Source organism: Pteronotus mesoamericanus, unplaced genomic scaffold, assembly GCF_021234165.1.
Source record: "Pteronotus mesoamericanus isolate MK-2021 breed Mesoamerican mustached bat unplaced genomic scaffold, CSHL_Meso_final contig_173, whole genome shotgun sequence".
Taxonomy (NCBI): Eukaryota; Metazoa; Chordata; class Mammalia; order Chiroptera; family Mormoopidae; genus Pteronotus; species Pteronotus mesoamericanus.
This window is the reverse complement of record NW_026555072.1, coordinates 18412035-18436512: the sequence shown is the minus strand read 5'-3', so window position 1 is coordinate 18436512 and position 24478 is coordinate 18412035. Positions and strand designations below refer to the sequence as shown.

Here is a 24478-nt window from a genome sequence, read left to right as displayed (position 1 = left end):
TTTGGCTCAAAACTGATTCCATCATCTTTATTATCCAAGTTTTCAAGCAAATTTTCTCGTATTAGAAATTCACCCTCCAAAATGATATTTCCAAGGTGAATTTTTGTTTGCTTTTTTTTACTAGCCAAATTTCTTAATTGTAAAAAATTAGTTCATTTTTTTCTAAATATATATGATTGATTTTAAAGTGCCATTGAAGAGTGATGGTTTCATGGAGAATAGCTTCATGTGTTTTTATGGGCCAGATGCTAAAATGTAGCCTCATTTATATCACCAAATTCAAAATCATGTTTGAAATAAGAATCTAGTGCAGCCTATACAAGTTTAGATTCACTGCTGCTTACTGCTTATACTACTGATTGGACTAGTCTGGGTATTAAGTTTCATGAATCTCACAACCTTTCATCATTTCAGACAGTTCTTTCTCATTTATCTTGCACATTTTCTCCAGTTTCAAATTTACACTTTAAACTTTCTATCTTTATTCATGACCCATTTCAACATACAGGGTCCAGCACAAATAACACCCCTTTTTATTACAAAATCTTTTATCACAAAATCATAAGCATGTCATTCTGTAACATAACAATACCACACTCAAGCACACCGTATGACATTTTAGGTGAAATGTTCAAATTAAAACTATAAATTATTACATCCATATTATTACCCTACCAACCACACTAAAGCAGGCCTTACTTTGGCCAGACCCTGTATATTACACTTTACTGTAAATATATCTATTCAAAGAGATTTAGTATAGCCCTTTTTGTAACAATAAGTACAAAAAGAAACTTTAAAATGCTCATGAGTATGCACTGGTGAAAGAAGCTATGATACACATATTACCATACTCTGCAACTATTGGAATGACAAAATAGAGCTACTTGTATTGATATAATCTAACTTGTGCCTCATAACAGGACATATGTTTATGTGTTCATGTATTACATACATGCATGCCACATGTGTATGTGCATATATATTTACAGGTACATGTGTATATATGTTTTAATATGCATATTATTAGCAGAGAAGCATACAGAAGAAACCGTTTCTATGGTTACCTCTGGAAGAGTAAAGCCAAAGCATGGAATGTGGGTAGGAGTCTTTTGTCTTCATCTTACACCTTTCTTAACTGTGGGGTTTTTGTTTTATGTTTTGTTTTTTTTCATGACCGTCTGATTTGGTATGTCATTTATTCCATATATGTATGTGTATATACACGTATACATACATATGATATATACTGGATGGGGGAAAGTAGATTTACAGTTGTTCACATGGCAAATAATACAACAATTAGTAAATAATAATACAAGAATAAACTGTTTCATGTACTCACAGTTGTAAACCTACTTTTGCCTTACCCTGCATATACGTTCGTGTGCATATATATCACATATACACAACCTTGTAGTATCTGTCATTAAAGTTTTAATATAACTAAGGAATAAGAACATTAAAGATGAAGGAAAACCTCAAGATCCAAGTAACTTAGAAGTGTTTAAATTCTACTTTTTGTTTCTACTCTGCCACTGTCTATTCTACTTCTCAGCTGAGTTCATTCCCACCTGAGAGTTAAGGGCAGCAGCTTCTGGAATCACAGCTGGGAAGCTTGTAGCTGGGAACGGGACCGTAGCTTTAAACCAGCCAGCATCCATGGAAACTAAATACCAGACATTAGCAATGGTTGCAAAATGTAGTCCCAGCCCACTCCCCCTCCTTTCTAATTACTCTCTAACTGCAGCCAGGCTGCGGTGATTGGCGTATGAAGAGTGAAGAACTTTTTGAATAAGGCAATGCTTACTCTGGAATAAGACAATGCTAACGAAAAACCTGATTGTAACTAAAACGAGGTAAGAGTTCCTAATGCTTGCATGAAATTTATTCTGCCCCAGGAAAAAAAGATGATGATTCAATCTTAATTATGTTAACAGCATTTGAATAACCTCCAGAGAAAATGCCTCTTTTCTAAAATGCGGATCGCTAAATTATGCTGTATTATTTAGCAACTCCTACCACTGAGAATTGAAGGCTTATCCCAACTGCACTTGGTTTTAGCTATCCTAGGATTCCAATCCATAGTTTCCTCATAAATACCGCCCATCCTCCAGTGCCTAGAACACAACCTCTAGGAATAAGGAATAAGAGTCTTTTCAAGCCTCTTTGGTTCCTCTGATCCACTCAAGATAGCTCAGGTTCCTGGGGAGCAGGCATTTCTCTCTCTCTCTCTCTCTCTCTCTCTCTCTCTCTCTCTCTCTGTCTCTCTCTGTCTCTCTCTCTGTCTCTCTCTCTGTCTCTCTCTCTCTCTCTGTCTCTCTCTGAAGGCCCCATCCCTTGCCTCTAGTGTCCTAGATTTGTTTCTTTCTATCACAGCAGGAAAAAACTCAGAGGTTCCCAAACCTGCTCTGCACCTGAGTCATCAGGAAAGTTTATTAAATAAACAGATTCTTGGTTCCAGGGCTACACACAGCCAGGTTTGAAATCCCTTCTCCCGGTTCCTTGCTTGTGCGTCCTGTGTACAGAAGCACCGCCAGAGCTGCACCATTGCCAGCCTCTCCCTGGCAAAGGGCTCCCTACCCTCCACTGTGTGTAACCACCCTTTTTATCCAATAGCGACCTTCTATTCCTTTAACTCTCAGTTTCCTTTTTATGAACTATTTAAACCAACTCCTTAAGAACAGCATAAAAGATACCAGCACCAATAGGATAACAGTGAGACCTTTGCTTTAGGCCAGATTTCCCTCTGCTCCTCTGCTTCCAGACCCTGGATTCAGAATGAGTATCCTGCTTTCCCCAAATGGCGATGATGTCATTAGTGGGCATTGTTATATTCATATCAGTTTTCAGAAGGAGACTTCTGTTCACAAAGAGCTACCTAAAGGATTATTTTGCACATTCTTAGGAATGAATTAGAGGCCCAGAGTAAAATAATCTTCACTGAAAAGATTTGAGCCTGATGGTTTGATTTATCATTTGGTGTGCAACACCTATGAAAATCTTCCTCGATTACCTTAGAGTTTACATAGGAAGATAGGAAGCTAGCCCGTGGAGCAAAAATAACAGTGTGCACATTTCATAAATTTTTATTTATATGCAACTCTTGCTCACAGATATGCATACAGTCTGGTAAAAAGGCAAAAGATAAAATGTGGTCAGAATGAACTTGCAGAAATAGGTTGAACTTAGATAGTATCTGGATGATATAGCAAGGGCTTGTATGAGCACTTGGGAACATGTTGGGGAAAAATGATAGAAATTCTTGAGAAAGACTTTCTAGGTGGGCTGGATCAAGTCTAAGTTCTAAAAGACAGTCATGATAGGGTAGGTAAGACAGCAACTTGAAGTGAGATTGGAGATGGGAAAAAACTTGATCACAAAGCGTGGCAAGAGAAGGTGTGTCTCGAAATGAAATTCAGCAGAACAGGACAAAGCAGTGAAGAATCTTCACTCCAGTGGACAACAGTTGTTCTTTCATTCTTTGGATACTTTAACCTGGAGTTCAACAGTGCTTTTGGAGACTAATAGAGAATGAAGGGAAACAAGACACGCTCTATTAAAACAAAAAGCCTGGGGGCGAAAGACAAATACCATATGATCTCACCTATAAGTGGAACCTAACCAACAATACAAAGATGCAAGGAAAATAAGACCAGCAACACTGAAAGGAAAAGAAATCAACAGAGACAAGAGGGAAGGAAGGGGGGGCGGGGACAAGGAAGGGAAGGGGAAAGTCAAGGAACATATAGCAAGGACTCATGGACAAAACCAAAGGGGAAGAGCTGAGGGAGGGAGGGAGGGAGAGAGGGAGGGGGCAAGGGAAAGTGGTGGGGGGTAGGCAGAGACAAATGTATTTGAAAAAATAAATTAAAATAAAATTTTTTTAAAAAGCCTGGAAGCATTGAGTGTGTGAAAATTAAGCATGGAGACTTCTGTTTGCAGAAGACTAGCTCTGTTTTGTCAAGGGATACTTTTCAGATACCTAGTAGGCACTTTATTTTTTAGGGCTATGTATCATTTTTACTAGTAGTAACACCCACTATTTATTGAACCATTACTCTCTCCTCTAACGTACAATGTGCTAAGTCCTTTATATACCTTGTTCATATATTTAATCCTCATAATAAATTAAGGAGTTAAATGTTTTTACATTCAGTTTTGCAAACAAGAAAATTAAAATATTATAGTTAAATGATACAAATTGCTTAAGTTCAAGGAGATAATAAATGATAGAATCCTATTTGGACATAGATTTAGCTGACTCAGGGGTCTCTATTTCAATCACATTTCTGCTTTAGGATAGAGGTTGCAAAGTGGTGACTGGAGCATGAAAATCAGTCTAGGAGCCTGCTTTGTCCAGCCCACATAGCATGTTTTTAGAGAACCTAAATGTGCATTTTTATACAGGTAACTGTTAACTGGAGTCACCATGCATCATATCCTTAAACCACCTTGACATTTAAGATTGTAATCTCTCATTTAAGGTGACAGGTTGAATATTCCCCTTACTTTATCTAAACTCTGTGTGTGTATATGTGTGTGTGTGGTGTGTATATATGTGTGTGTATGTGTGTGTGTGTGTGTGTGTGTGTGTGTGTGTACACACACACCCCCATCTATATATGGTCTGTCCAGAAGGTATCCAGCCATGTAATATGAAAAATAGAGACATGTATTGAAGAAGATACAGGATAGCAAGATTAGCTGCCCCGTCGTATTTTCCTGAATCTCATTGACGGTCTGAAATCTCTTCCCTTTCAAAGGTGATTTTAGTTTTGGGGAAAGCCAGAGGTCGCAGGGCACAAAATCTGGGCAGTAGTGGGGCTGAGTCACCTGGGTGATTTGATGTTTTGCAAAAAAACTGCACCAGACACGATGCATGAGCAGGTATGTTTTCCTGATGAAGCTGCCAATCACCAGTTGCCCGTAGTTGTGGCCTCTGAATCATCTGAACAGCTTCCTCAGAGGAACATTAAAGCTTAATGCAAAATTTGATGCAGATTTGTTGCTGTACTCGTTCAGTCATTTTGAATGTAATGGCCACAATGTACCCATGCTCACTCAATGGCATATACAACCCCACCTGACTGGTACAATGAAGTTGTCATTGTTCACACATGCACACTCCAGTCCACTCTCCTTGGCTGCCAGGTTACATCTATGTCATGCAAACCATTCTCCTTATGTTAACAATTGCTGGACTTTTTCTGGACAGACCTCATATATTTTTATAAACACAGCACATATTTAAGGGAAGTTCCATTGTTTATGCTAAGAAAAAATGCAAAGAAAGGAAAAGAAACCAACAGAGACAAGAGGGAAAGAGGGAGCGGGGTAGGGGAAAAGGAAGGGAAGGGGGAAAGTCAAGGAACATATAGCAAGGACACATGGACAAAACCAAAGGGGAAGAGCTGAGGGAGGGTGGGATGGAGGGAGGGAGGGGGCAAGGGAAAGTGGTGGGGGGAAGGCAGAGACAAATGTAGTTGAAAAAATAAATTAATTAAAAAAATAAAATTAAATTAAAAGTTTAATTAAAAATAAAAAAAGAAAAATACAAAGAGAAAACATTGGAGGGAAATTTACAACATTCTTAAAGTATTCAGATACATTGATTTTGCAATCTTAAAGTGACATATTTCCAAAGATTCCTTCTTTGTCCTCTGATTTTACATCTTGCTTTCCATGAATAGACATGACCAGAGGGATTCCCTTCCATAATCCCCATCCACATGCCTCTCTCAATGAATTAATTGCTCATTAATGCATCAACCCAGGTGTTAATTTGTTTACAGACATATGCATTTAAAAAAGAGGTTCTGCATACTGTCCCAGTAGCCCTATCCACTCTGGAATGTAGGGGAAACCGTAACCACACTGAAGAGTATGAGCAGGCTTGAACTGAATTAGGATACTTAAATCCATGTGAGTTCCTGTTGCCTCTAAATATAATATCAATTTTTTTGTCTCAAACATGCATTTCCAGCTACTGTGATAATTTTTCATCGATGTTCTATTGTGACTATATTTTGCTTTTATTTTACATTATTCTCCATTATGGAACTTGATTGATTTTCTTTTCAGAATAAAAATACCTTGAGGGATATGGCTATGTTTTAAATTTCTTTTTTATCTTTCCCACAAGCTAGTAGACCGGTTACTATTCAGATGTTTGTAAAATTATTTCATTTTCCTAAAAATCTATAATAAATCTATTAACTGGAGAAAGATTGGTTGAAAATTCAGGTGCTATGACCAGTGATTTTAACACAGAATTGGTTTTATGTTTTTAGGCCATTAAAACAATTTTAACATTAATTTATTAAATTCAATCTAAACATTATAAGACCTCACCAATATCTTAATATCTGAAAAAGAATAGCTTATTTTGTGTAAACTTTTTGCAACTTTATTATTATCAGACAAATCATCAATGTTTCCATTATTTCTTTTCAGAGGTAACAGCAGGACAATCATGTTTGTTTTGAAAAACAACTCTAGGTTTTTATTTCTATCACCCCAAATAGACAAAAAAAAAAAAATATATATATATATATATATATGTATACCTGGAGGCAGCATGAATCTCCCAAGAGCTCCCTGAGAAACTTTAACTCACGTAGAAGTTCACAGGCAGGCTGTCAGGAAGGGAAAATATTGAGCAGGCGAGAACCCATGAACACGAGCTGGGCTTACAGTCCACAGAACCGGCAGCCAGGCAGGAAGAACATGTATAGGCTTGACCTGAACTAGGATACTTAAATCCATGTGAGTTCCTGTTGCCTCTTAATTTAGCAACAAGAATGAGCAGGGCCTCTCATCACAAGCTAAAATATATCTCCAGGCAATGAGCCAGAGATAGTGATGGTTGATCCAGGGGAAAAGAGAAATTTCAGGCCCAACTGCTACTTTATGTCAATAAAGCGAGGGAGCATAGCATATCAGCAAAAATGTGTGTGTGTGTGTGTGTGTGTGTATCACATATACACACAAGTGGCTGCTGCCTCCCTTCCATTCTCCTGTTAGTATGACAATCTCTCTTGTAGCCCACTTGAACTGAACACATACAAGAAAGTGGAATTCTTGGAAATTCAGTTCAACCTAGCCAAGCCAGTACATTACAAAGCTATCACAATGTGCATTCTCAGAGGGTCTGGGTAATCATTGTGCTCCGTTGTGCTGGTACTTGAAGGATAAATGAAAGAGGTAATGTAGAAATCAGAGGATGAGACCATAAATCAGCTTGTTTATCCTTACAACAGTTACAAAAGCATTGCTCACATATATGTATTCAAATTTGATAAACAAGGAGTTAGGAAATAATGACTTTACTGAATTTACCTCTCTACTATCTCACATACCAGACAGCCATTCCTAACGTTGAAAGGAAATGTCCACTTTCTACTTTTGAAGAGGCAATATTTTTCTAAGATGAATTGTCTTGGTTGTTACAATGAAAAGAGAAGGCTTTCTGAAAAATTTAAGAGAGTGGTGGAACAAATCTAAGTGACAGTGTTGGCTTAAATAAAGGCAAGAGCATAGATATATTTCACACCTCTTCTTTGGCTCTCCAAAATGAGCAAGTATTTCTACAGGGTATAACCTTATTTATTGTTACCAAAAAGTGGAAGAGTTTATTCATACTGTACCAAATCCCTAGTTGTGGAGTAAGATGTTGATGGAAAGAGGGAGCTAGTCTAAAAATAAACACAAATTCAACAAAGCTGACTTAAAATTTTCGTGTGTGTTGTGGAAATCCACAGTTCCTAACTATGGATGAGAAAGATGTCTCTTCTAATATTTATATTATGTTAATGCTGTGCTCCCAAGAAGTATCATTAATCTATAATCTATATGACTGCACTTCTCTCAGCATATTTAGAGTCAGAGAGCTGCTCTTGACTGACGGAGAGTTATTTTTCCAAGGGTCTTCTATGGCCCTTGGAGAAAGGTAGTGGAGGAAAATGGTGCACGATCTGCTCTGCTACCCTGAAGTTTTAATGTCATTATTAATTTTCACCTAAATTATAAAAGCAATATTTTTGCATTGTGTCAATTTTTGAAAATCAGACAAGACTAAAGAAGAAAGAAGTAATCAAGATGCGTAGGAAGTGCTTTAAAGCTTCATCCATGAAATCTTAAGAGGCTCTCTCCCACTTCAAATGAGAAAGTCAAGAAGCATACCTTTTGAGTAAATGGTGGTAGAAAAAGTACTAATTAAGAAATGTTTCAGAATTGCAATTTTCTGCTCACAAGATCTGGTTATGTTTCATAGCTTTATTAATGTCTTAATTTTTGCTATAACTATTTTTTATTATATGATAGGCCTGGTCATGGTAAATGAAAGCATCACATTTGATCAAGTTAATCAGATCAGTGAGTATTTTCATTAATCCAAGCTAGTGCTTGATTCAGAGTGCACATCCTATCAGCAAAACTTGCCATTAACTTTCAGCACAGGGTTTTCCAACAGCTAGCTCCAAGGAGTTAATATGTTATGAAACATTATTCAGATATGAATGAATAGCTTTATTCTGTCCACTGTCATGGGCTGTGTGAAAGTTTCCAGGGTTTCCTGGAAAAGGTTTAAAACTAATTGTTGCCTTTTACCTGAATTGATTAAATACACTAAAGGGCATTCCCCAGGAGATTCAGGTGTCAGGGGAAAGGGGTAGTAGGGGGACAAAACAAGCTTATTCCTATAACTACAGATAGAACACCAATAATGTGAATGATTCATAAATATGTTGGAGAAGGTATTCATCCCTGAAATGATAACAAGTGGTCATTTTCCTAAAGACAAGAAGACTCAGTTATTTTAATTTACTTCTGCAACTTTCTAGTTAGAGCATTGCTAATATTAGAACAGAATTTTTTTTAAATCACAGAATAATAGTGATGGGCACAAAAAGAGACTTCAGAAAATCATATCGCTTCTGTAGGTAAGAAAGCCGTAACAATGTTATCAAGCGATTACCTTTATTAGATGCTGACAAGTCTCAGATGCTACTTTACAATCTCTTTTATTGAAGACATATTGAGGGTTATAAACCTTCCAGATAAGTGTCTCATAAGCCCTGCGTAAGGACGTTGTGATTAAAAACCACGTGAAAAATCTCTCAATAGCTCACAAAAGAGTAACCAGTATGGGTAGTACTAAGGGAGGGTGGTGTGTGTGTTTTAGTAAGATACTGGTTTAGTATAAAGACAAGGAGTAAAGGTAACACCATGAGGGAGGCTAAAGTTATGGAAAGTGAGAGTTGAACTCCAAAAAGGAAGACAAAGATTAAGAAAAATTTCATTGCTTCTCCAGAAATTTCAGGTGTAGAGACAAAAATATTTTAAGCATGGGAATAAATGTCTCCTGAACCTGAGGTTCTATTATCAGGGAAGGAGGATAAAAGTTAGACTAGAAGGGTTACTTTCAAGTAATTTTAAAGACACCAATAGTAGAATGGACTGAGAAGGCTAGATACAAGTTCCAAAGATAAATACTGCGTCCTTTTCAAGAATGAAAAGAACTGAGAGAAATACCTCTGGTCAAACACTGAAAAGAAAAATAACAGTGAAATTTTTTAAATACTAAAAATATCTATGAATGCTATCAGCTTCTGATTAACTCAGCACAGAAAATTTCTTCCCATTTTGAACTTCAGTTCTTTAAACTGCTTCCATGGCAGTTCAAACTGCTATCATTTCTCCTTCTATCAAATGTGAACCAAGGAAAAAAAAAAGTTCCATAGTATATTTTAGGCTCAGAAGCTGTCAGGAGCATTTTCCTAAGCCACTATGGAGGGGAGACAAGCAGAGCAAACCAATGTAGGAAACACCAGCAGCTCTACTGAGTACTTTCAATATAGTGCTGACCAACAAAATCCCTGCTAGATAGTGAGTTCACTGAATGTTCACTTACATTTTAAATAATAGATATCATGCATGAGCTGTCATTATGTCGTGCACTAGCCATGTTTTATAAGCTTATAAAACTCCTAAAGAATATCTCATTAACTTTAAAAGCCACATAAACCTAAGGATTGTGAGTTCTATTTTTTAAAACATAAGAAAAGCAGGCTTTGTACATATCAAAATTATCTCTTATGACCTTGAGTGTTAGGAAACTTAAAGGAAGGTGTCTTATTAAATTGCACAGATTTAGCAAAATATAATTTTTTAAAATTATGTTTTATTGATTATGCTACGACAGTGATCCTGATTTTGCCCCCTTGTCCCCCACCGCCTAGCACCCTGCACTCCCTCCGGCACTCCCCCCACCATCGGTCATGTCCATGGGTCATGCATATAAGTTCTTGTGCAATTTGAGTTGGGCCTTTCATTGTGACCCAACCAGTCCATGTAAGAAACAACAAAACAAAACAAAATCCTTTTTTTAAGTCGCAAGATATGTATGTGTTTTAGAACAGATGCTATTGACTGTATTACCCCCTAAATAAACAACGACCTAGGGAAATGCCTGATAGTTTTCTTCTCATTGAATTAAGTACTTTCTTTAAAGGAGAGTCATTCCTAATTTCACACTTTCCTTCTCAAAGAGAATATTTTGTATTTTGCTGCTTTTCCATTTTCTGCATAGGTACTGTGGGAAATTGTTAGAGTACTAGCAAGAGATGAATGTGGTTCTTGTCTACAATACTAATTGGATCAAATGAGTTATTATCGTGTCATGAATTTTATGCTGCCACACTGCAAAGTGACAGAGAAGGAAGAAAAGTACGTTCTAGAGGCACTGGTTGGGTACAGACTAAGCTGAGTAACAAAGGTACCCCAAACACAATGTTTTCAATAAGTTAGAAATATATTTCTCTCATTAAAGAGAACAGTAGAGAAAACCCCAGACTAATGGGGTGATTATGTTGCATTAAGTAATTCACAGATCTTGGTTCCTTGTATCTTGTTGCTCCAACATTTTGTCTTCATATATATGATAGAAACCAGTTCACTGACACAATCTCTTTTCCAGACTACAGGAAAGAGAAAAATAAAGTCCAGGGTATGAGGCTTCATCATGAAAGAGATGACCAGGAAATTGTGTACATGTCACTTCTTCCCACACCTCATAGGTCTGATCTCAGTCTTATGGCCGCATCTACCTGCAAAGGAAGCTAGGAAATATAGTCTGTAGCTGGGTAGCCTTGTGCCCAGCTAAACCTTTGGGGGTTATGTCACCAAAAGGAAGAAGGATAATAGACACTGGGAAGCATTTAGCTGTCTCTACTTCAACAAGTACCAACCAGGATTTGAAGATTACAGACTGAGCTCAAGAAAGATGAAGGCAAGGTCAGGACAGGGTCTGTTTAAGAACATGGCAACCTCTATGTAACACTTGTATTTGAACAAGCTGTTGGGGAGTTTTTAATATCCTTCATTCACCACCACTACTAAAAGCCTTTCTTACCTCCTCCTTTTATTATTCTTTCCCTCTCACTCCTTCCTTTTATATTGCTATTTTCACTGCCTTTTCTTTTTTTCTTTCCTGTTTCAAGTGTTTATGATACAGAAGCCTAAAGAACTTGCTGATCACTGACCACAGATAAATAAATGTCTCTATGTATGTCAAGGACTGACTTAAACACAGTTGAAGACTAAAAATGGAATATGTTGCTTTAAAAATGGGAGACTCTGGACAGATAAGAAAGCACCAAAAGAGTTAAAAGAATCAATGTAGGATTTAGTACAGTGACTAGGTTATTAATGGGGCAAAAATAAAGATGTCTTATCAAGATGCGATCACAAAGTTTTGAGATCAGTAGGCCTCTGCAATGAAATCCTAAAAATGCCTGCATTAAAGAAACAGGCTCATATTCTGGATGACTCAAAACAGTTTGAGAAACAAATAAAATTCTAAGCAGTTCTGACGTCTTTGGCAGAAAGCAAACTACAAGTCACTTCTTTCATCCTCTCTTCAACGGACGGGCAAAATGGCTCTGCTTCCCTGTACGTTTAAAGACGGCTAAGATGGGAAAATTCATGTTATGTGTATTATAATTCAGTTAAAAAATATTAGAAAGTTGACCCTAGTTCCTCTTCTTCATCACCACCATGGGTTTCTGAGTAACCTTTCTGAGCAAATGCATTTTCTGGCAGTCAAATGTTTTCCATCAATTCCCTGCTTCTTTTAACTAATACCCATCTTGTCAACACTCAGGTGCAACATCCCACTTTCCCAGGGTGAGGTGTTTAGGTGGCAACAGATGTTAACTGATGCATGGTAAGTCCCTCTGGTCAGCCTGATGTCCGCCGATTTTTCTAGATGCCACTAACTTTTGTAACGTGCAAATCAAAGGCAGTCATCAAGGGCTGCAGTTTGAGTCCTTACAAGAGTCTCTGAACCAACAAATCCAATGCAGGAACAGTACTCCCATTTTGCACGCCCTTTCTTCGCAAGTGCATGTCTTTTCGCTCCGTCGTGAAAGGGCTCTGCCATTGCTTTGATTCATGTCACTGGTGTGGGTAACATCCTCAACATTTCGTTCAAACTCTCGTTTGCAGACTTCAGCTTCCTGAAAGGCCTATGTAGCCTAACCTGATGCATGAACTGCAAATCAGCAGTTATAGAAAAGCTTACGTCCCATGATACTAGCAATACGAGTAATATTAATAATTGTTAACAACCTGGGAGCGCTCACCCACCATGGGTACTATGGATGAATGTTAACTCAGTTAATGCCAAGTTATTTGTGACTACTTAAATCCTCTTGCAATTCTATTAGCCAGCCAAATACATTGCTTTGTCCTTAAAAGCTAAAGAAATATGTTGTAAGATAGTCTGAAATACACTATCATAAAGAAATCTGACACTACAGCTGAGTCATGGTGAGCAGATTTAAAAGTGCATGTCTTGTTTTTCTGTGATTTTGTTCCCCTGCGATTTGAGCAGACACATCCTGCAGGAGTAACATACTCAGCTATGACTTTAATGTAACCATCCCTTTCATTTCTTTCCTTTCTTTTGAAACCCTTAGATGAACCTCTGATTTATGTGCCGTAAGACCTGATACTTATTTGGGCCAAAGATCTTGAGGAAGTTATAAGGAAACTTTCTTTCTGTGTGTGTGCGTGCTTGCGCGCCCGTGTGTGTGTGGGGGGGGTGGGGTGTGTGTGAGGGGGGGGAAGGAGGGGGGAGAGAGAGAGGAGTGGGAGGTAGGGGGTGGTGGTTGGGGACAAAAAGAGAAAGATTCTTCATTTCTGAATAAAGCTTTCTGGAAGAGCAACCATTCATTGTAGCTGATGACAAAAGATAAATATATTTTGCAAACCACCTTTCTTTTTTTATCTTAAATGGAGAGTCTTTGGCAAATCATTTATCTTTACCATGACCACAGCATAATTTTAATATGCATGATTAATGGTGCAAATGAAATTAAAATTCCCCTCCTATTCAACATCTTATTTAAGAACAAAATGCACATATATCCTAATTTCAATGAATAAGATCTCTGAATGCCAATGCTTTTTAATTAGGGAAGAAATTTTCTTTTAATTAAAAAAGAGGCTTCTTTTTTATTTAAATGTTTCAATAAGTTAGAGAGTGTCCTCTAGTGGAGAAAGAATTTCTGCTCTCAGCAGTTTTAGAAATGGCCAGATGATCCCTAATTAGAAGCCCGCACTAAATCACAAGTGACCCCACTTACTGCCCATTGGAATCCAATGGTCGAAGGGAAAATGTATTACTTTTCCTCTAAGACCTCCTTACACCGTGGCCTACTTGAAATCCTGATGTATGACAAACATCGTTCTCATTTTAGATAGCAAATGATTTTTTTTTATGATCAATTTTTAGAGTGCTTCCTTTGTAACCTGGTAAGATTGAGCTGATGGTGCACCTTTCTGCCAAAAAGGCGGCAGAAGCATTTAGCGCAATTTACTGGAGCTTTTACAGATTTCAACTTGAGACAGCAATACTATTATCTTCAAGACTCCAGCCCTGGCTGACTGATATATTTGATGTGTGCAGCTACCTCGGCCATAGATTAAATTATTCTGCTATTGTTTGAAGAAAAGCAAAGAAACAAAATTGAGATGAAAATTAAATTGTGTCTCTCCTATGTAACTTGTGGACTTCTCATGCTAATTTCCTGTATTTCCAGTCAAGTGTAGTAAATAGTATTAGCACTGTCACTTGGGTGTCAGAGGTGAGACTGGGGGCATTTTTTCAATATCTAAATGGAAGAGGAGAAAGAAGAGCTGTGGAGTCTGAGTCTCCGAATCACACGTTAGGATTGCCTTATCAGAAATTGCAGGTTCCAGCAAATTAGAGACCAAAAGAGAGAAAAGATGGATAGTTTCTCCTGATAACAAGATAAATCATTCGGACTTAAACAGAGTAAAGATAACATTTTACTTCTGTTCTTATATTTGAAAAAAGAAAGAAAAATAAAGAGAGTGTTCATAAAATCCTTCAGTAATCCAACAAATGTCAGAACTCTATCGTGTAGGTATAAATATTAGGTGTGGTTTACTTTAAGGGCAATGATAAGCAATGAAGCAAGCATTATATTCCTGTTAACAGGTAATTTTCAGGAAAAGGTACAATCATTACTTTCATATAGATAGAAGAATGAATACATGCTAAAGAAATTTTTGCTCATATGAAGGGACCAGGCAGATTATGACAAGTTCAAAGGTAACATCAAAACAGCAGATTTATACAGAGTAAAGGAATGTTGAGATGAATTCCACATAGAGATAAAATAGATTTTTTTTCCTGGGGTGGGGGTGGGGGTCAGCTAAGAGAGCAGAGGAGAATAAAGTCAATTAAATCACTACGAGACATGGGAGAATTTACATGTCAGTTACCTATAATTTACAGGGTTGAAAAATAGCTCAAAAACAGTGAAAGAGTTAGAATCTGATAAATCAGAAAGGTGTGCAATAGGTAAATAAGTAGTTTTCCACTGAAACACAAATTCTTTCCTGCATTGTTTTGGGAAGAGAATATATTTCTATAGTTTGGATGGGGCCATCAGGGACGCAGTTGTACATTCTACATCTTGCCTACACCAGCTACCTCTCCACCCACTACTGTCATTACTATGAACTCTCCTCTTTCCCAGCCTCTCTGTCCTTGCTCCCTAATTAAGGGCCCTGCCTGAATGGTTTTCAATCTTGTAGCTTTTCTGAGCCCCAATTCCACTTTAAACAAAGTCCAAGGTAAAAAGAAATTGTTCCAGACAGTTAACTGTAACCACTTGCATGACAATCTCCTGAGAGTGCTTGTTAAAAATGGAATTCCCTGGAACCTTCCACACTTGCTGAGTCAACATCTGGGGTATGGGGGAAGGTTTTCTGACAATAAGTTTGAGACTCACTGGCTTATGTAAAATAAGAAAACAATGGAACATGTTAAACCCTATTTATCTAAACTAAATGATATTGTACAAGGTATAAGAATATAAAATAAAATCTGGTATGAAAGTTAGTGGAAATATGCAAAAATCATGTTAATGGTGGCATTAGGAGATGCAATACTAATAACCTTCCCTCTAGTTTCTTTCAAAATCTGGCTATGATCATTTTCAAGTTGAATATCTAGAATATTAATCCATTAATGAACTTCCAAGGCACTTGGTTAAGTGTTATTTTATCACGTTTCCTTTTTAAGTGAAAACATACTCAGACACACATTAGATAGCAAACACAATAAGGAAAAATTCACATTCTCTGTGGTTTTAATTTTCTTTGTATTATTTTCCAGTCTACTGAAGTTTCACTAATTATTTATTTAAATATGTTAATCTTGAATTTTCTCATTATGTTGAGGCTCACATTCTAAGAAATCATTTTTCCTCCATGGAATCATAAAATAACATATTTCTCCAAGATAGCATATTGTTTTTATAATATTTAACTCTAATAAATTTCACTTTTTGTCATATCATATGAAATTAACTTGTTTCCAGATCATAATTCAAATTCTGATAATTCATTGCCTGGAGTTAATCTGCTACTATTTTTGAGCATTAACCATCATGCTTTATACCCTAAATATATGCAATGTTTATTAAAAAACAACATATACAAAAATCAATACATTTTGCTCTTTGTTTGGATCATTCATATGCTTATATTTCTTTAGGAAGTTACTGACAATATCAATCCACTTAAATTTCTAAATGAATGTAGAATTTTTTTTTTTTTTGAATTCTGTGACATTGGGTTTTCATTAGCAGTAACACTGAATCTAAAATGTAACTTGGGAATGGATCTCAAAAATATTTAGTTTTTTTATCCAAGACTTTGTAAACTTTCCTTTTGTGTATTTTATAAAACCTTCGCTCTGACTCAATATTCTTTTGTGGTTCATTTATTCACAACCATTTCCGATTATAATTTTTGTTTGTTTTTGCTAGCATAAATAAGATCTCTACTATTTTATATTCAGTCACTATGGAAATCGTGTATAATATAGATTTTTAGATATCATAGACCATTGCTAACCCCAAAGTTTTCTTCTTGAGGCTGGCAAAAACATGATTAAAATCGCTGTCTCCTAGAGAGTAAGATTAAAGAAAAATAATTTCAAACCAAATTAACTATAGCTAAAATAAAAGTACATTAATTTGCTACAAATCACCTACTTTAAAAAAAACTCAAATTTCTCAGAGATCCAAACATACCCTATTAAGGAAAACTTTTTTTCTCCTGAACTTCATCTTCAATTGTTTGCCACAGGGTCCCAATATGCTGAGGTAGATCCTCTGACAATCTCATATTGGGCAGAGTATGTCTCATTTAAAAATTTCGTAAGCTGGCTTTTAATGATTTTAAAATTAATGGCCTTTAGAATCGCATCCTGTGTTGTTTCTGTTTTGCGTATTCTGGCTCTACTTAGTCCTAAAGGGCATTTTTTTAACATGAATTTCTATTCACATATATGGAGATGGTGGATATCCCTTCTCTAAGCATTACCACATACACTCCATTTGTTCAACAGCGATGCAGTGATATTTTTTACATGATTTTGGCATAATTTATTTAAAACAACTCAAATTAACTCAAATTGCACAGATTTTTACATTTTGCAATACAAATACAAAAAGTATGTTATATCAAAAGGCCAAATATTAAAACTTTTGCTAGTGAGATATTCCTAGATATTTCTTGCATTTGGACAGTTGAAAGAATGTTTTTTCCCCCAAAGAAAGTAAAAATATAACTTCTTCTGAACTGTTTAAATATACAATTATATTATTTTTCAAATAAGCTTTTGTTTTTTAAAGCATCTTATTTTTCATGTCTAAGTGAATTAGCAAAACTACAAAAAATATTATATAAAAATGATCCTAGTAGGTGTCCTTATATTGAATTTAAAGGATATGATCCTGCAGGCCCCATTTATATTAATTTCTTGTCTAAAATGTTTAAACATTTGAAGATAACTGTTCTCTGTTTTTCTTTAAAAGTATAAGCTTTCAATAATAAAGTTCTTACGAGTCTCAGCTTAAATTATAAATCCAGCTGGCTGGTGTGGCCCAGTTGAGTGCCGGCCTGTGAACCAAAGGGTCACTAGATCAACTTCCAGTCGGGGCACGTGCTTGGTTTGCGGGCCAGGTTCCCGGCAGGGGGCGCACAAGAGGCAACCACACAATGATGTTTCTCTCCCTCTCTTTCTCCCTCCCTTCCCCTCTCTCTAAAAATAAGTAAATAAAATCTTAAATAAAAGAGTAGTAAAATTTTTTTAATTATAAATCCATCATAAGGTCTATAACACAACAATGAGGTAATTAGCATTTTCGATATGATGTTGATGGTCACATTCTGTGGTCCAATTAAAGCCCTTTTATCTTTACATTGACTTTATAATTTTGAACTACACTGATTATTAATAAAATAATTATATGTAATAAATTTGTAGTTTTACAGGAATGGTCAGGATCACAAAGAAATACTATTTCACACTCATTAGAATGGCTGTAATCAAAAAGACAGAGAGCAAGTGTTGGTGAGCATGTGGAATTGGAACACTCATACATTGCTGGAGAGGATGTAAAATGGTACAGCCACTTTGGAAAACAGTCTGGCAATTCTTCAAAGCTCTAAATATAGAATATGGCCCAGCAATTTTACTTCTAGATATGTATTTACCCGATAGAAATGAAACATATGTTCACACAAACATTTATACAGGAGTGTTCAAAGCATTATTATTCATTAGTGGCAACAACCCAAATGCCCACCAACTGATGAATGAATAAACAAAATATGGTCTATCCATACAAGGAAATATTATTTAACCATAAAGAGACATGAAGTATTGATACATGCTGTAACATAGATGAACCTTGAAAGCATTAAGCTAAGCAAAAGATGCCAGACACAGAAGGCTACATAATGTATAATTCCATTTATGCAAGATGCCCAGAATAGGCAAATCTATAGAGATGGAAAGTAGAAATTGATTAGTGGTTGCCAAGGGCTGGCAGGTTAAGAGGAAGTGACAAGTAATTGCTAATTGGTTCCTGGTTTCCTTTGGGGGCGATGAAACTGTCCTAAAGTTCATTGTGCTGCTGGTTGCACAATCCTGTGAATGTGCTGAAAACCACTGAATTATATTACATTTTAAATGGGTCAATGGATGATATGTGAATTATATCTCAATAAAGCTGTTAAGATGTGCTTGCAATATCTTTGAAAAAGCAATTTTATAGAGAATATGCTGGTAAACATTTAACAATTGATTGTCCAAGTATAATTCTGACGTATAGGTAGTAGATACTCTTACATTAGCAAATTAGAGTAAACATAGGAGATACACGTTAGAACTTTGTTCATCAATGATGTCAATGACTTCCTTGCTGAATCAAATTATAGTTTTTGGATATTAGAGGAATATATTTTTAATGTGGGTGATACTACCAATATAACAGCTAAACACACGACACTTTTAAGTTTAATCTGCATTATTAACATTTTCTCCATAGACAAACAAAACAATAAATCATACATTGATTTGTAGCATTTGGCAACTTATGGGTAAATATTCGCACCATGGCTGACTGCAAGCTACCAACAGAATCTCACTAAATGTGCAGTTGAAAAGAGATGCTCAGTAGCACACTGTTATACGGTATTTCTGCCATATGGATACCATAGATTAATAATGTTGTAAAATAATTAGGAAATTTTGATTATCTATTGACCTTTGTTTTTAATAAGTATTTTTAATTGTAAGTTTTTATAATTTAACTTTAAATAATTACTGTGTTTAACAAACTGCTTACAGATTTTCCAAAAATGTAGAAATCAACTCTCATAAACTGGTATGAACTGGCTCCAGCCCACAAGTGAAATAATATCTAAATGAGGAGGCTCTGCATATGCAATGTTGAAGGCCAGTTTACAAGATAGATTTGGCCTGTTGAGATAAGCTGTAGGCATGTTACCTTTAATTAATGAAGCTTTGATAAAAGGAAGCAAGGGAAAATGCAAATTTGAAAGATATTAAGCAAGTTATTAATTGATTTGAAATTATTTATTGAGTTCCTAATATATTCAAGACACTGTAATGGGTCCTGGTAATGCATAAAGGTAAATGGAGATATAATTTCTGCCTTTGGGGAATGAATACTGTAATTGCTAGGTTATACATGCAAATAAACCAAATATTGTAGGGAATATATTATGATAAATACAGGTATATTTAAGGGGCTATGGGAGGAGAAGACACAGCGACTGACTGACTATTCCTAGTAAAACCATGTCACTTTTTTTAAAGAGTTTCTATTTGAGTTGGGACTTAATGGATGAAGAGTAGTACATTTGGTGGAAATGAAGAGAATATAAAGCAAAGAATATACCCTTAAAAAGCATGAGAATATGAACTAGATAGTGGATGGACTCTTAAAACTTAAGATGCTAAAAACCTGTTATGTAACTGGCATGTCCTGCCTCTTCAGCTAAAGGTACAAACACAGTCATAACATTTTTATTTTCCTAATTTCTATTTCCTAATTGCCTAGTTAGCTTTGTAAATAAAATGTCCCAGTTTTCCTCTTCGTCCTTACTAATCTCTATCTGCTCTTATTGAGTGGGAGAGCATCATCTCTCCCTAGGCCCCATCCCGCCCCATGAATTTCGATCAACTCCTGGTTCTTATTCAGCCTGAAGGGAAGGGATGATACTTCTTTATTACAGCTTTCAAATACGGGCAACACAGACTTGGGGGATAAGGTCACAGCTCCCTGACACTCACATAATTGGCCACCATTACCTAAATGAAAAGTACTGGGTAGTCATAGCTTTCCTCCCAAACATTTGGGCAGTTGGGCAGTTGGGTCTCAGACATGAGCCTGACTTCACCTGGCCTTCTCTCAAGATTGACTACACTGGGCTCCTAGTGTCCTTTCCTGGTCATGGTGCCTTTTTCTCAGCCACATAAATAAAGATAATTAAAGGAACCCACTCAGAAATCTCTTTACAGAACAGAGCTCTGCTCAAGTTGACTTTCTATCTTGGTTATATTGAGAAGCAGCTGGCAACTTCCCAATTCCCCCATTCTCTCCTATGACACACAGTGATGCATGTAAATTATTAGAAATAAAAAACGTATTTCCTACCTCATTAGACTGCCTATGAAATCTCTGCTTTGAGAGGCTCCCTATTATCACATTGATAAAAAGCAGAGTGATGTGTCATCAATGCTATCAACTCTGCTTTATCCTTTTAAGTAATTATGTGGGAAAATTCTGGTCTTTGTGCAGTGACTATTCCTTATATTTTAATCCAAAAATACTGTAACACTCTCAATCCTCTTGATTCTGTCTGATCCAATCCCCGTATTTCAAGTACAGTGACAGTGATTCCTTTAGCATGCAAATGTAATTATGTCAGCCTCCTTGAAATCTTTCCCCAGCGTAGCATTGCCCTTAAAAGCAAGTACCAAATCTTCAACATGGCCTGTAGGGAAAGATAAGGCTGCCCCTGCTCTGGCCCCATCAGTGCTCTATTTTTCCCCTAATCTTCACCCCAGTCCACCACCAAGTACACTTCAGCTTTAGCCATCCTGAAGTCGTTTACTTCCTCCAAAGTTCTTTGGCATTTTTCACTCATGCTCTTTCCTCTCTGCCTGGAGTGCTTTACTGTTTTCCCCACATCCTCTTTGAATTCCTTCCATGAGTTTTACTCTATGACCCACAGCAAGCTCAATCCAAGTCCGGATACAGTTCCCCGAGGTTCCCCCATAGCGCTACAGATACCCCTAGTACTGGAGCTCAGGGCAAGGTAGATAGTCAAAGATCAGGTGAGCCAGGAAGCTTGAGAAAGCAGTCGTTTCTGACATGGGTGCAAGAGCAATTTCCTAGGCACGGCCACACAAGGCCTGCAGGTAAGAGAAATGAAGAATTAGGTAATGGAAAATCACTTGATCTGGGTGAGATTGTGACAGCAGAGACAAATTCAGGTCCCAATGAGGGATTCAGTTGACTTCTCTCATAAGGAATGTCAGGCTGAGTTGCTAATGGTATGATCATTATTTATAAGCCCCATATTTAGTAAAAGTGTAATGGAAAGTTAGGTAATTTCTGGAGAATTCTTTTTATGAGTTTTAGTCATTAACTCCTACCCACAAACTAAAACTTGATCCCTTAAAAAATAAATTTTGTTAATTATTGCCATAAAAATTTAAAACTCTCTAATGTATGTTCGTTCTTTTGGCATGTGATGTTAATCATCATAACAGGTAGTATTTTGAGATTTACTGTTGAATTCATGACTACCTCAACACTATAACAGGTAGTGAGTTTACATATGTTAGTGCCCTTATAAAAATGTAGAGCCAAAGAATGTGGCTCTACATTTTATAAAAAATGTAAACCCAATGGTTTAAAATTGTTTTGTAACATTGAATTGATACTTCTCATAGAAATCTGTGGTTGATTTCCAATCAACAAGGTTGACATTTAGTTACCCACTTTGTAATGTAAGAATTCTCCAACAAAGGTATGATTCCACATTAGAATATTTAAGCAATATTTATGTACAAAATTAATAATAAAGGAACCTCCTTGGAGCTCCATTTTGTTTCTTAAAAGCTTATAGACATTTTCTGGACTTGCCTTATCTGGTTTCTAATGTTGACTATTATATGTAGAATCAAAGTCCATGAGGAGTCACTTACTTGGACATGATTCAGACGTGAATAAAGATAAGATAAAAGGAGAAAGCTACATCATGCCATCTTAGAAATGATAGAAGAGCAAGAATTTATTTATAAACTGTCCTTATACAATGGACATAATTAAGACAGTATTAATTTTATCCAATAAAAATTGTGTTGCTCTGGAACTTGGAGAATGGAATTTACATAGAGGCATACCCATAGCAGGGCTTGGAAAGAGTTCATCTTTAGCACACTATGCTTTCCTTTGGATTTATACTGTAGAATCACTCTTAAGCACAATTTCAGCAGATGTTCATTATTAACTCATAGCTTAGCTCTGAGGCTTCCAAGTCTTTAGTCATGTCCTTCTTTGCACCTTAAAGTCAAAGAGTTGTCAGCTCCTTGAGAATCTTTTCAGGAATTTCTAAAATTGCAAAAATTTTCTTACTTTAAATGCCAGCGAAGTGGTCACTGGAGCATAGTTTCCAGCCCCTCATGTATGGAACACCTGTCCCTGGGCGTTCCCTTGCCCCAGTCCAAGTGGAGTCGGCCCTTACATGTTCCCAGCCTACCCTACACCCCACTTTCTGATTCCACATGGAGGAGGTGAGATTTTAAAACTAGCCTGTACTGGAATATTTCAGTCCTCTACTGCTGGCTGAAGCTTGGGTAAACCAGATGTTCGTAAAATGGCGTAACCTGTCCAGAAATAAACCTTATGTTCTCTGCAGGCATGAAATGCACTTCTGCCCTTTAGTCAGGGACCTCTACTTACTTTTTAAAGTAATCAGCCAATCTGCACTCATCGTTACAATTTTCTCTCTGAGGAGACACTAATCTCTACAGTGGTATCACTAATTTTACATCTAAGAAAAATCCCCACTATTTATTCCTAGTCACTCATTTGTTTTTTCATGTTCTTTTCTACCTGAGCACGTGTTGGTTTTCTTAATTAAATTATTATTCCTTATATAGTAAAAATAATATAATAACATTTTTCAAGAATGCTGGGTTTAGAGTTCCTTCTCTTTCCCATCCAATGATTTTGTTCCCTTTCTATTACTTATATTCAGGACTGAGAAACACCTTCTAATTGCCCTATAAAATCTTATAATTATCAATATTATGCACCCTCTGATATCATGCTTTGGGAAGGATGCATCACATCTATGGCACATCCCATATGTTTATAACCCCAGTCTAATCACGTGAAAACTTCAGGCAAACCTATATGGAAGAATCTTCTATAAAATAACTGACCAGTCTTACTTAAAATTTTATGAGTCACTATCATTTCATTGAACAAGCTGTCAAAAGTACACATTTTATAAACTAGACAAAGACTGAAAAGAGCTGAAAAAATATTATTTTAGAAAGATGTTTCATTAAATCAATTAAGTGATCAAAATGTTACCTGCCAGTCTGCCTAAAAGGAGTGTACAAATAGTTCTATAACATATTTCCGTCCCTTCTCTCCACAGGTGACTCAGCTAATCTAACCTGCAGAGCTTTCTTTGGGTACAGTGGGGATGTCAGTCCTTTAATTTACTGGATGAAAGGAGAAAAGTTTATTGAAGATCTGGATGAAAATCGACTTTGGGAAAGTGACATTAGGTAAAATATTTTTTTTCTTTTACCTTGTAGTCAAGATTAACATTTGCTCTGTTGGTGACTAGAAAGTAAGCTAAAAGAAAAGGTTTTTGTTTTGTTTTACTATTATAATAAACTATTGCAATATTTAACGGCAAAGCGGCAACACATTGTTGAGAGACTATGGAACTACAAAAACATGAATGTCATTTGCAAAGAATTAAGAGAAATAAAAAGGAGTTTTTCATGGAGGAATGTACCGAATGTGAGACAGATCAAAGTACCATCAAATATAGAAAATGTGGCATCGTGCCTTTTGTCTGTAAGAGCTCTTTGTTTTTAATTATTAAGAGGAAATACTAACAAGGTACCAGGACTCAACCAAACACAATCTCTGTCATTTCCTTTAATATATACTCATGTTTGAGGCATCAGATAGACTATAAAGCACTTGGTAGGAATGATAAAGGATACACAAAATGTTTTTATTACCTTTTCTAGCCTCACTTTAAGGTCTACATATGAATATAGTGGGAATGATAGAGAATAACCATTAAAAATACCATTAGAGGACATAATGCTTACATCTCATTTTTAAAAATAACGTATTTGTTCATTTACTTTTAAGAATAGAAGTATTCAATTAGAACTAAAATTACACTTGGGCATAGGTACTCATTTTTAATCATAATGTAGAGAAGCAAGCATATAAATAATAATTAAGTTATAACTGAGTCAAAACGATGATCATTTGTAAACATTCTCCTATCTAAA

The 24478-nt window shown here is 36.2% G+C and overlaps 1 protein-coding gene across 1 annotated transcript in view; it reads left to right on the top strand.

Annotated features, from left to right (window-relative positions):
* The window catches only part of IL1RAPL1 (interleukin 1 receptor accessory protein like 1), a 1150627-nt gene that overhangs the window by 1084631 nt on the left and 41518 nt on the right, over positions 1-24478 (top strand). The window contains exon 7 of the mRNA XM_054566585.1: positions 23596-23728. Coding sequence (XP_054422560.1) covers positions 23596-23728 — 133 coding nt within the window. The remainder of the gene's footprint in view (positions 1-23595; positions 23729-24478) is intronic.